Genomic DNA, 14,211 nt, shown 5'->3' with positions numbered 1-14,211 from the left:
AGAGAGAGTGAATTTTGAAGCTTGGGGAGGTGTGAGAGGAAAATAGCTGGAGTGAGCCATCCATCTTTTAAATGCGGATTTAGACCTCTTGAGTTATGGGGTCTAAGGATTTGGTAAGCGGTATTATAATCACTTGGTGGTTCGTGCACAGCTGCTACATGAAGATTTTGCACGCTTTTGGTGGACTTTCGTAGATATTTCATTTATAGGACTCTGCTATACACTATATACTATTTTATACACTATATATTGAATTAGATGTTTTCATGACAGCACAAAACTATTTTTTCTCAGTATACAGTGGAGCCTTGGTGAGACTGAAATTTTCACATATATTTTCAAGTGTGTGCAACTAAACCTTCTGTTTTTACTATGAATCTTTGGACATGGTCAATTAGTTTTTTGTTTCTTTTTAAGGCTAGCTGGTAAATGTGTTGGGAAAAGTATGTTTGTTTGCGATGTACAAAGCCCTTCCACGTGCACCTTACTGCAAGGACTAGATATAAATTAGGGTGGTTGCAATCTTTTTGTACAGCTTGTATAGGAAAGTTCCCAATTTTTAAAAATTATTACCATTCAGAGCCTTCAAAGCACCAATGATAAGTGAAACTACATTTACTCAACATTGGAGGGAGGTCAGAAATGAAAAATGAAATATCGAAGAAAGATGGCTGCTATGTAAGGTGAGAATTTTAGTTTCATTCATACCCCGAATAAAACTACGATTTTAGTTTTTCTTACACAGGACCGGACCTAGGATAAGTATCAATATAGGCAACTTGTTTGTACATGGCATAAAACTGAACATTTTTATTTCCTGGAGTTCTGCTTTAAGGTTTTAAACGATTTATTAATGTAACATTTTCCTAGGAAAGTATCCAATTTCCCTGACTTTTAGCACTGAGGCACTAGACTAGATAGATGATGTACCAACAAGTGAAGGAGGCTAGAAGCCAGACCACTTACAAATAGGACAGATGGAAGACCCCAATCTTGAAATCCAAGGATGCTTAATGCTGCCCATTTACTAGGTACATTGGGTATTGACCAGCTAAAGCTATTATGGCTATTTCTACCCAGGCTGGACACATTTAATAGCCTGTAATAACCTGTATTCAATTATATTAGGTCAACAACACTTGGTAGGTAGACCTGAACATATCTTGGATGAATTATAAGTGCTTCTATCAAGAGTGGAATATTGTTTGTTTGAACCTCGCTGGGCATCTGCTAGCTGTAGTAAGGTATGAAATCGATATATGCAAGGAATTGCTTTTCATTGATCGTTAGCTTTTCTATCACACTGCACCATATATTTCATCTTTTTGAGTTTCTGTTCAGAAGCTGTCCCTAGAATTTCACAAACGTAAAAGGTGCTTGCTTTGGAATTCACATGTATGTGATAAAGAGTGCATGTGTACTAGTAGCTTTTGAATAATCATTTCCACTATCACCTGCTACTTGGGTAGTAAGCACTGTAAAGGACTCTCCATATTTATCCTATATTAGATTTACCTCTGTATGCTTTTACCAGTAAATTGTAGTTACTTTAAGGCCTAATCATCAATTTAAAAATTTATCCAATCAGAATGTAAAAACAGGGAAACTATTCTATGTTTTTACATTTTTCTGCCCACTACACAAAAATGAGGAGTAAATGCATGTTTTTGGAAGTGATACCTTCTGCAGAAGATATATTATGCATTGTGTTTCATATTTTGCACTGTGGAGAACCAAATATGTCTGTAAACGTTGTATGCAAGTGGATACAAGTGACTCTGTTTAGGAAAGGTTGTGCCTGTGCCGAACAACAGTGGTTCTGGAGTACAGCACAGATACAACATAATTATAGAATTGTAATTACAGAAAAAGGATAAACTCACTAAGCTGTATGAATGTATTCTTTAACGTGACAACTGTTATTGGTTCTCACTGCTGAAAATAACAGTAATCAATGGCAAATAACAATCAGTACAGCTTAGTGAACTAAGCATACTGAAAAGGATTTGGATTTGTGTTGAAATTGATAACATGTAAAATACCTTTTGGTTTAGGAAGGCATACTAGCCATTCTAATTTAAAATCTAGCTCATTGCACACAATTAACAATATTTCATAATTTCAGTTATGCCTTCCATTCTTCTATATGCTTACTCCACAGCCAATTCCACAAAATGAAAGAACTCCTGGATATGCAAAAAAAAAATCACCCATTAGTACACCCCCTACACAAAACATTAAACAGTTAATACAATTTTGAAAATCCTTACCATTTAAGAGAAAAGTGTAATTGTATTTTCATGAACACATCTCTATAAATCAAAAGATAACAGCATCTGCTTTCCCAAGGAGGAAGGCGTAACAGCATGAATTACATCCCCCTCTCTCTCTGTAGCAAAAGGAAACTACAGTTCCCATCAACCACAGGGAATTGTAGTGAATATAGGCAGATACACCAGGCCTGTACAAGTTGAATGTGACTGAGAGTCTCAGTCCACCCAACACTGCAAGTGGGGCTAAATTACATCACTGCTTCCTGGAGAAAGAACTATAGAAGGGATGTGCCAGGACCAGTGGTTGGGGGAATAGGAGGCATAACAGCTGTAACGGAACCGCCCCAGCCTGCACTGAGTACTTCCGCTAGAATACTGCTTCCCCGTCCGAACACCAACAACAGACACCACAGACTTGAAGTAAGCCAGAAAGTAGACTAGTTTATTTGAACACAGATACAAGATATAGACACTCAAGGGACAAATCCCCACTCCCTGCATAATGTCACAGGGAGGGGCAATCTACATTTAGTAACCACAGATACACAGGTATTCAAACTTCACTCCAGCAGACAGTCCCATCAGGAGAGAGGGCTGTTGGAGACACCCCCCCACTAAGCTAATACAGAAACACATACATCCCATAATAGTTTGCTCCCAAGCAAGACAAACAATAGAACAATGGGATGCAACCACACAACACCAAACAATCCACAACCCCCACCCCACCTATCTCCCAGACATGTCTACACAACATTAGGACAGGCACAGGGTGACTTACACATAATAGGGATATGGGGAGCCGAGGCAGGGGTCTCCCCACCTCTCTAAAGTGAGCTGGGTTCCATGAGCCCCCCACCCAAAGTGACTCCTCTCACAACAGCTACTGGTCATACAAAGAGGAAACCAAAGAGAATTAACGGTTTGATTTGAAAATTAATTTTAAAATATTTTAGCGCAACTATTGAGTGAATCAGAAGACGGATGACATATCCAGTGAAGGTAGGAAATCAGCAACAAGGACATGTAAAGAAGCTTTTGCCTGGAGTTCTGCTTTAAGGAATGATTCCTATATACTAGAGTATTATTAGGTCACAAAAAAACGTGCGTGCTGAGACACAACTGTCACAAAAATCAAACAACTGAAATGGTCAAATACATACAAATGGTAAGTGTAAATTTGCAGTAAGTACCTTGGCCAACAGCAAGGCTTAACATAAATATAATATAAAGTCCCAGAAAACTGCAAGTTAGAAGAACTTAAATGAATAGCTCTATCAATATAACCAAGAAATGAACAGTTTGGAATTAAGCAAAATCAAATATATACAAAATAACTTTATTTTTTTTAAAAAAGAGACATTTTCTTATACACTTAGAACAATGACTGTCTACAATGATGTTTTTTTTCACATGTGAGAAGTAAAAGGATCTCTACATTTATTCAGGTACTTTGTATCAAACTGCTTAGAGCTTTAAAGTGGTTGTAAAGGCTCAATGTTTTGTACCTTCATGCACACTAATGCATGAAGGTAAAAAATGTTTTATATGCAGCAGCCCCCTGATACTTACCTGAACCCTATCTCGATCCAGCAATGTGCACGTGAGCCTTGGCTCTCCCGGGTCTCTTCCTCCATACTGGAGTTATTGGCTCCCAATACTGCCAATAACAGCCAGTGTGCCAATGAGGAGGGAGCGGGGGGGTGAGGTCAAGGTGCGCTCCATGTGTGAGTGGACACAAAGAGTAGTGGCTCGGGAGCGAGCCTGCTTGGGTGCCCTCATAGCAAGCTGCTTACAATAGCGGCACTCGGCAGCAAGAAGGGGCCAGGAGTGTCAGCGGGGGACCCGAGAAGAAGAGGATCAAGGGCTACTCTGTGCAAAACCACTGCACAGAGCAGGTAAGTATGACTGGTTTATTTTAAGAAGAAAAAAAAATCTACCTTTAATATCACATTAGGTGACCCTGTTGGCACATGGTATCATTCTTACTCAAAAACTAAACCTGCTGAAAGAAGAGGTAATAAAATGACCTTTGTGGTGGGCCACATCTTGAAATGCTGATGCTTCACTTCTCCCCACTGTATGAACTGGTGGTAGGAGGAATCACTGCACATGGTGGGGTTTTGAATACAAGTGATCCTGTACTGTCAGTGTCACTTTAAACATTTGCAGCACATTTCAGAATGCTTTGGTGGCAGTAAAGTCACTTTGTACATTTTTACCTACAGGTAAGCTTATAATAAAGCTTCCCTGTAGATAAAATGAATCTTTCCTAAAAGTTCACCATTTAGGAGATATTCTAGGAAGCAGCAGCTGGTGACAATACTAGCAGGGCTGCTCTGAAGAAACGGCATGCCCAGGAGTGATGTCATCAGCGGCTCTACCATTCAAGCAGTCGCAGCCCACAAACCCAAGAAGAAGACCGGGTAAAGATGGAAGCCTTCTGCAACTGTGACAGCGCACTGCTGGAGGGCTTCTTCCTAAGGCAAGTCTTTCATAATGTACTAGTATGCAATGCATAATAGCACATTATGATATTACCTTGCAGCAGGAAACTTTTTTTTTTTTTCAACGAGTTTACAACTTTAAAAGCCCCATTTTTTCATATGCATAAAGTATTATAATAAATGTTGAAAGTTTAACGTGATTGCTAAGAGCCACTTGGTTTGTAATGAATGCTGAGTTTTTCCATTGCCAGAAAAAAATTAAAATAAAAAAATTGCTCCAAAGCCAAGAAAATAGGTCATATATAAGCCAAATAAAATGTAGGTGTATGTTGATTTGGCTGCAAAAATGAAAATTTGCTTAAAACCAGTACATGGGTAAAGTAGACCGATAGGCAATTTTCTTTTCTTTTTTTTTTTCCCATTTTGGAAAGAGCAACAAAGGGTCATCTTTTTTTTTTGTTTGCCATCTGTGCCTCATTGCTGAGATTTCCCTTCACTTCCTGTTCCATACCCAAACAGGAAGTGAGGACATTTCTGCAGTTTCTAGGAATTCCTCAGAGACCCCTGTAGCAAATGTATATACAGAGATGGACGCGGTCATCCATCTTGCTACAGATCCTCCATCTTGTATCATTCTCTCTCCCTCCAATCCCCCTCCCTCAGGAATGTGGTCTGTATGTATGCTGAGATCACAGACATCAGGCACAGCAGGATAGCTGCATGGTTATAAACCCCAATTAGCCTGGGCCCAGTATGTCTGTGAGACTCTTGCTTGAAAGTGATCGTAAAGCTATAAACCAGTCCTTCACTGAACATGAAAGAGATTCCGAGATACCCGTGAAACAGACATCACATTTAAAACCCACTTTTCCATATAATTTCATATCTTAAGATAGGAAATAATTACAATGAAACAAAGCATATATTCGGATAGCTCAGTTTAATGTGAGTCGCCTGATATCTTACACCCCTAGTTAAAGTCTACAGGAGAGCAGAAAGCCAAATAGTTCTAGTTGAAATAGTAAGGTATGGCATATTTGATGTCTGGACATTCAGGATATCATTCTGCATATTAATTTACTAGTGGCTGGGCTGCTACATGTACCTAGGGAAGGTTATTGACCATGGTATAACTTGGGAGGGATTTGGTCATAGCCTAAGTTCCCCGCCTAAAACACCCCTCCCCAAATGAGGCGATTGGTTCTCTGCTTTAAGGAGACACCCTGCTGAGTTACTACAAAATAGGCTGTCAGACCTGAGAGAAGTTGAAGAGATCTCCCTTTTAACACCAGGTACCAACCTTGGGAGAAAAGGCATCCTTTTGCTCAGCTTGAATCTGCTTAAACCAAGGCTGATGGCAAGTTTTCTACCTCTCTAAATTTTTTTTTGTTATCTCCCTCTTGTGTTATTGCTCTCTGTATTTGTGTGTGTGTATATATATATATATATATATATATATATATACACACACACTACATCTTTGTAAATATTTTTATTGCACCCTGTTGACCTTTTTAGTAATAAATCCTATTATCTAAAAAGTGTTGAACTGTTTCTAAAGCTCTTTAATGCAAACTAAGAATCCCTGTCTCTGAAGAGTGCTACTGTGAGTTTGTAACCCTCTATATACATCTGTCTGCGGTGACAGTGGTATACAGACGATTATTCAAACATCATAGTGTTATTGCTAATATTGGCGAGATTCCTCCTTCTCTGTACAAAAAGGTGGAAGTGGCAGTGTGAAGAGTTAATTGTGTAATTAACCAGACCCAGTAACAATCGCTCTCAGGCTGCAGGTACATAGATTGTGGTCCATTAGCTGGAAAATCTTTGTGCAGGGTGCAGCTGAGCGTGGCATTGTTACGCACGTGACAACACAGTTTTAGATTGGCTAGTCCTTCGGTCATGAGTTGGTGAGAAGGGCTGGGGGTCTGACGCCGTGATCGTCACAACCCCCAGTTCACCAGAACTAGTGTTCCCATGTGAAGATTTCCCCTATATTACTTTACTGGGGACAACCCAAAATTTGGGACTTTATTTACGTTCACTTTCAATGATAATGGTAAACAGGACAAATAGAGAGGGTGACTCTCCTTAGCGGGGACACAAACAGCAATAAAAACTGACAGATGTTCTAATCCCTCTCCACTCTATCTAAAATTAAAAACAAAAAAAAAAATTTTTCCTCTAGATGTGCTTTAAAAGACATTTTTGTAGTTGTGTATTGATGATGGGGAGCAAGGGAAGGTATTAAAGCGGAGTTCCACTCAAAAGTGTAAGTTCCGCTTGTTTGCCTCTTCCCCTCCTCCGCTGCCATATTTGGCACCTTTTGGGGGGAAGCAGGTACCTGGTTTTGACAGGTACCCGCTCCCACTTCCGGCTCCGTTCGCAGCGGCGAAGTGAGCCAGAAGTATGCCCCCCTTCCTGTCCCAGAAGACTGCCGGACCAATCAGGAGGCGCAGCGTGACTCACGCATGCGCAGTGGGCACACGGCTGTGAAGCCGCAAGCTGTCACAGCCTGGTGCCCACAGTTGAGATGTCGGCGCTGTGGAGAGAAGAAGAGAAGGGATGGAGTGGGTGAGCACATTGCTCGACCCTGGGACAGGTAAGTGTGTGTATTAAAAGTCAGCAGATACAATTTTGTGTAGCTGCTGACTTTTAATAAACACAAAAATGGCTGGAACTCCGCTTTGGATGCAAACATCAACTTTAGCTGTAATGTCAGTTGTGGGCAGACTAACCCTTAAAAAATGGCTGATTTTTGCTAAAACTTTCTATTCTAACTTGGGCTGCTGTTCGCTTTTTTAGCATTGCTTTCATTTCAGCAAAGTCATGTTGTGAATTGCTGAATTTAAAATTAAGCGGTCACATAAAAGAAAGGGGAGTGAGACACAAGCTTGACCACACACAGCAGTATCCTTCAGACGCTGGCATTAATGTGAACCTGTTGGTTTTTCTTAAAGGAGAAGTAAAGCCAAAGTCCTTCGTTCTGCACTCCTGTGACCCGTTTTCATTCAACAGCGGGCTAAAGTCCACTGTTAACTGACATCACTGAGTCCATCTTTAACATTGGGATCCACCCAGATGCCTGGACAGGCAAGCTGGCTCAGCCTCTCAGCATGCCATTGGAAGCCTGAGCCAGCAGCTCCTTCCTCTTGTACAACCCTGAGCATCAGTGAGCGCTAGAAGGTCAGAGCAGAGAGCTCACTTTCTGCTTCTTGAAGACCAAACTGAGTGTCTTTGATTGCTTAGTTCTCGGGCTTTGAAGCGGCAGGGGACAGACGCAGCATTGCACCAATGCTGCATCCACCTAGGTCTGTTTGTTGTTTTTACATTCCCATACTTCTCTTTTAACAAGAAAAGCACAGATGCCTTTTCAGTAATGTTGAATTTAGATACTAATGAAAAAAATATGAATAAACTATAGCAGACACAGATAAGGTCACTCTGAAATGCAAAGTAAAATAGAGGCCTACTAGAAAGATTTCACAGCATGTATTAAAATTGCACAGAGCCGTTCACATATTAAACTAAAGGCATACTTACGGTGCAGGCTCAGGGAGATGTTAATGGTCCTCTCCTCTATAAATCCTTTCAGATTAGGGATCTTGGCGCAGTTCAGAGTGGTCTGAGAAGGGCTGTCTCCCATATGTATCCAGCATACAGTCTCCTCTGCATAGTTAAAATCCATAGCTGTAGTTTGTTTGGTGCTGGTTGGGTTGATAGTTGGCACAGGGGCTCCATTCAAATATGTGGCAAGGATGTTCTGAGTGCTTGCTATAAGAAGGACTGTAGGCCTGTCAACAGGTTCTAAAAGTAAAAAAATATAAGTGAATTGCAAATGTAGGAACAGATCCTATCAAAGCTAGACTGAATCAACTTTGCAGAAAAAAAAGCACTAACACTACTGTATGTACTGCATAAGACTGTCACATAGCTCAATTAAAATTAAAATGTATTAAAAGAAAGACATCACAGTACAGGTCTGAGCCCTGGAAAGGAACCCCTGGGTGTTAATGAGAGGCCTTTAACATGGTAAATGGAAATGTGAAAGTGAAGGGTAGCCTATTTCAATCAGGGTTTTGTGGAGCCCTAGGGTACCTCAAGGGGTTTCTAGGGGGTCCTCGAGCATTGAGCAACAGCAAATTGATACCCTACATATACTGTGCTCCAATGCAAGAGGGCACCACAATTTGTACTGTCTACATTTTTTTGCTATTGTTTATTTTATTTTAAGATTTTGTTTATAAAATTATTGTTGTGCAGAGCAAGAGTGAGTAGGGCGTCAAATATGATAATTATATATTCATGTATTTAAGCAGTGCTACAATTTAGTAAATGGAAATGGGCACTGACTCGAGTTTGTGAAAGTGAAGGGTAGCCTATTTCAATCAGGGTTTTTTGGAACCCTAGGGTACCTCCAGGGGTTTCTAGGGGATCCTTGAGCATTGAGCAACAGCAAATTGATACCCTACTTATACTGCGCTCCAATGCAAGAGGGCACCACAATTTTTACTGTCTATATTTTTTTTTGCTATTATTTATTTCAAGATTTTGTTTATAAAAATATTGTTGTGCAGCGTAGGAGTGAGTAGGGTGTTAAATATGATAATTAGTCTGTATTATATATTCATGTATTTAAGCAGTGCTACAATTTAGTGATCATGCTAATGTACCATGAACTGTAGGTATAATTCATGTTAGTTGGGGTTCCCTGATACCTGAAAAAAAAATTTTAAGAGTTCCTCAGGTGTAAAAAGGTCGAAAAAGGCTAGTGTAGGGTAATGAAAGGGGTGCATATATACATATTTACTGGTTAAAGTAAAACTCCAGCCAAAACATTTTACTTGATTTTTTTTTAAATCCAAACTGAAATGACCATAATACTAAAAAGAGTACGTTGCACATAATTACCATTCTTAGCTTTGCAGGACTTGTTGTCAGGCTGCAGCAGATAGCCTTCTACACATCTACAAAAATATGATCCTTCAGTGTTCTGGCATGTCTGACTGCAGGTTCCATACAAAGTGCATTCATCAAAGTCTGCAAAGAGAAATGTTACACATTTCACATGCTCTTACAGATACAACGTGCATATATCAAAAAAGGTGAACATGTAAGTTTATTGATAGTACACTGGTCATACTCAAACATGCTGTATATACACTTACTCAAGGTACTTGGCCAACGTTTTGAATTACTCTGATTTTATCCCTCTATTCATGTACAGTTGACTTTCCTGCCAGCTAAATGCAGATTCCCCATTCTCTGAATAGCTCTGACCCAAAAATGCAGAGCTAATTTAAGGTAAACCTATGTCACCCAGGTAGAGCAAAGCAGAAAGTTCAAGTTAAAGAACTGAACCCTCCTATCCTTTACAGCCAAGGAAGCTGCCATCTTAGTCTCTCTTTAAACTGCAGTTGCCATGTTGCTGCATGCTCCATGTTGATGATCAGTTATGACACCCGCAATTTGATGGCTTGACAGTTCAGGTGAGAACTAACAAAACACACTAGTAAATGTAATAGTGATTATTCAAGGCTTGCCTTTGTGAAACCATTAAATCAGTGCATTTAGTTCCACTTTAATGTCCTTCCCCAGCAACAATTTCCTTTGCTCTCCTGCAGCTCTGTTCTGCACTGTGAGTGAGGGAAAGCTCTAAGTAGCTCTAGTTGGAGTTTACACAGGGCTAAAGATGGTCTCTTTATGTAAATGTTGCAGCATGTGGGAGGGAAACAAAGCCAGCTTCATCAATTCTTTCCCCAAGATTAATCAACCAGAGCAGAATGCACATAGAGGTTTGCCGACTAAACCGCAACTTTATGCATATGGCAATAATTATCAAATATCAATGGGTCCTTTTGGTGTATATCCAGACAAAACTGTTGTTCTTAGTTTGCATACAGTAGGCAAAGCTTAGCACCCCGGCAGAGTGCAGAAAGGCTAGAACTCCTGCAGATATTTAATTTTGGTCTGTGCCCCTGCAGTTGATTTTGTCTCATTTCCTGTCTGGTAAAACAGCTGTTTGCAAGACAGAACAAGAGGGTAAATCTCTAGCAAAGTAATAGATAGCACTGAAAACATAAAGAGTGCTAATCATTTCCATCTTTATTCAAAGCTAGAAATATTATAATTTGACATAAGCTTTACGTATGGTTCACATATATGTGGCTGTGCGGGCCGCGTTTTGCGTGGGCTTGAGAGTCCATTCATTTGAATGGACGCCCGTGCCCCTTCGACAAGCAGGGAAGGAGTCCCTGCATTTCTTCCGAAAACTCAGCCTGCACGAAATCCTCGATTCCCAATATGGTTGCGTTTTCCAGTGCGGGCGGCGTGCCATTAGAACTAATGTCACCTGCCCGCGGGTCCGCATTTCACTGTGCGGGTCATGTGGCTGCACAGATTTTCATGCGGATCCGCACCGGCACCACCCGCACAGATGTGAACCTGGCCTTAAGGCCTCGTGCACGTAATTAAGCATAAAATAGGCTCAAAATATATGAAAGGATATGTTCACCTTTGAAAAAAATAATAAAAAATGCATATTTTTTTTGCAGGTAGAAAATTTTTTAGAGCCTGGAAAGCATTGCATCAGTGATCAGCAAATCGCTGGTGTCATGCAGGACTGGTACGGGCAGGCAGTTTCACACTGACAAGAAGAATCCATGAAGTACCATAGCAATCAACAGCACCGTGGTAGTTCATCGAGAACTACAAGCTGTCATCTGCAAAGGATGTCGGTACTTGTAATTTTCACATTCACAGAACGCTTTTCAAAAAGTGAAAGCTGGTATGGGGAACTTCTCCCCATACTGCTGTCACCCAGAGGCAGCAGATCGCAGAGGGGCTACAGGAGTGGGAACAGGTTGCATGTTCCGCCCTAAAACAGGTGGAATATGTAACATGTTTCCAAAGGTGAACTTATCCTTTAAAAAAATAAAAATAAAAATACTCAAAATATGCTAGCATGAGAAAAAAAAGCACAACACATATTCCCGCACCTGGAGAGTCGCAGAAGGGACATACAGTCGGCCGCAGAAGTGAATGAATATACGCCTCTATACTTGTTGAAACGTCAATGTATCTATGCCTGGGAACTTGCCTGTACACAAGTCAAAATTTCCTGAACGTTACATTTCCACATTTGGCAAAATACCTCGCTCTCATGTGAGAATAAATGCTGATGTGAAAAAGTATCAGCATTTACACAAAGTACAGGAGAGCACAGCCATTCACTTCTCCAGCTGAAGGAAAATTATGTATTTATTATTTTTGACATATTTAATGCCTAATTATGCCAGTGTGCATGAGGCCTTAAGGCTAACTAAATCAATATATTTATTATATTTCAGGTCACCAAGCAACTTTGAAGACATGACCTCTTACCTATTGCCTTTTCTTTCCCTGCATCATCTACATTCAGCATGTGTGATTTTGCACTATAACCGCAGACAAGAATTGAACATGAAATGCATCTAGATCACATACATATTTCATTAGCATCAGTAGGTACAAACTGTTTTTCAAACTTTGTTGCTCCCAGGAACAGGAGACCCCTGTATAAACGTATACAACTGCTACCCATTTCTACCACTAATGTGATTCCTGTCAACAAATTGTGAAAAACAAAATGTATCCAGGGGGATCCCGGATGTCCTTGTATGTTCCCAGTCCTAGTCTCAACATACCATATGTGCTCCTCAAACTGTAGCTAAGTGGAGAGCTGCCCTCTATTAGCAGATTATACTCTTCAACAGTTACATAAATGCGCTGCATCATGAAAATCATCATTTAAAAGGATAAGTTCACCTTTTAAAAAAAATAATAATAAATGCACATCTTTTCAAGGTAAAAAAGTGTGCATTTATTTTTTATTTATTTTATTTTTTTAGGAGCCTGTAAAGCATTGCACCCACCATCGGCAGATCTCAAATGCAATCTCAAGCTCCTGCAGACTATCAGTGTGGTGGTCTGCCTGTACCTCAGGGCAGGCAGTTACTGAATGACAGGAAGCATCAATGACTAACTAGAGCACTCATCAGAGCCCTGGTAGTTCATTGAGAATATGGCATTTTTTGCTGGCTGATAGCTAAAAAGAGTAGTAAATTTGAGTGGAGAGTGAAAAAGTGTTACTTTTGACTGCTGGTGATTGCTGGTGCTTGTAATTGTTTTATTTTTGGGTCTTGCTAAAAGCTTTTACTTGTTTAAATCACTTTTTTTTGTCACTTTTTAGATAGCATTTTTTTTTCTTCCTTTCCTTGTCTTCCTTCAGTCTGCTAATTAAGGGGAGGGATTAATTGTTCACAGGTAAAACAAGTCCTATATTACTAGGGGGGGTTACAATTGGGGGAATCAATGGTCGAAAAGGATCTGGTAGATCACAAGCTTAATAATGGTATAGACTCCAGAGAGAGAGATATCATTTTACCCCTGTACAAATCATTAATAAGACCTCATCTGGAATACGCAGTTCAGTTTTGGGCACCAATTCACAAAAAGAACATTGGGGAACTGGAGAAAGTACAGAAAAGGGCAACCAAGCTGATAAGAGGCATGGAGGAGCTCAGCTATGAGGAAAGATCAGAGGAACTGAAATTATTCTCTCTTGAGAAGAGGAGATTAAGGGGGGATATGATCAACATGTATAAATACATCAGTGGTTCATATAGTGAACTCGGCATAGAACTAATTAATCTCCAAAACATGGAAAGGTTTCTTGACAGTGAGAGCTATGAAAATGTGGAATAGACTCCCTCAAGAGTTGGTTCTGGCCAGCTCAGTGGATTGCTTTAAAAAAGGCCTGGATTGTTTCCTAGATACACAGAATATAACTGGGTACTAACATTTATAGGTAAAGTTGATCCAGGGAATATCCGATTGCCTCTCGGGGGATCAGGATGGAATTTTTCCCCTGCAGGAGCAAATTGGATCATGCTTTGCTGGTTTTTTTTCCTTCCTCTGGATCAACTGTGGGTATAGGATTATAACTTTTCTTTTTTTTTTTTTTTTTAAATGGTTGAACTGGATGGACTTTTGTCTTTTTTCAGCCAGACTAACTATGTAACAAGCCATCAGATGCAATGGCTGACAGTAGTTGAGGTTCTCCCATTCACAGAACTCTGTGAAAGAATAATGAACGGAGCTCTGTATGGCCGTGTTTTTAATTTTTTAATTGTGACAGCCGGATGCAGGGAGAACATCCCTAGCCCACAGTCTCAATGGGGCTCGGGGGGTGGGGGGTGCGAGGACTGCTCATTTACCCTAAATATGGGTGTAACATGTTACTAAAGGTGAGCTTATCCTTTAAGACTCCTGGCATTGAAAACATGAAATTTGACACTTGACTTTTACTTAGGTCTTGTCTGCAGGTATAGTGCAGCCGATTTCAAGAAAACAAAAGCCCATTTACACAGGTCCTCAAGCAATCATGTAAATTAGAAAACAAAAAAAAGAATGAAATATGCATATCTGTAAAATAAAATCATTTACAC

The 14,211-nt window shown here is 40.1% G+C and overlaps 1 protein-coding gene across 2 annotated transcripts in view; it reads right to left on the bottom strand.

The window, feature by feature from the left end:
• LRP1 (LDL receptor related protein 1) overlaps positions 1-14,211 on the bottom strand; it is a 441,174-nt gene that overhangs the window by 284,435 nt on the left and 142,528 nt on the right. For both annotated transcript variants that reach the window (XM_089681129.1, XM_089681140.1), the window contains exons 5-6: positions 9,635-9,763; positions 8,267-8,530 (exon numbers count right to left, since the gene is read on the bottom strand). In XM_089681129.1, the coding sequence (XP_089537255.1) occupies positions 8,267-8,530; positions 9,635-9,763 (393 nt within the window). The remainder of the gene's footprint in view (positions 1-8,266; positions 8,531-9,634; positions 9,764-14,211) is intronic.

Source organism: Staurois parvus, unplaced genomic scaffold (assembly GCF_062004578.1).
Source record: "Staurois parvus isolate SC_StPar_1 unplaced genomic scaffold, SC_StPar_1.0 ptg000017l, whole genome shotgun sequence".
Classification (NCBI taxonomy): Eukaryota; Metazoa; Chordata; class Amphibia; order Anura; family Ranidae; genus Staurois; species Staurois parvus.
This window is presented reverse-complemented; position numbering and strand designations above follow the sequence as displayed.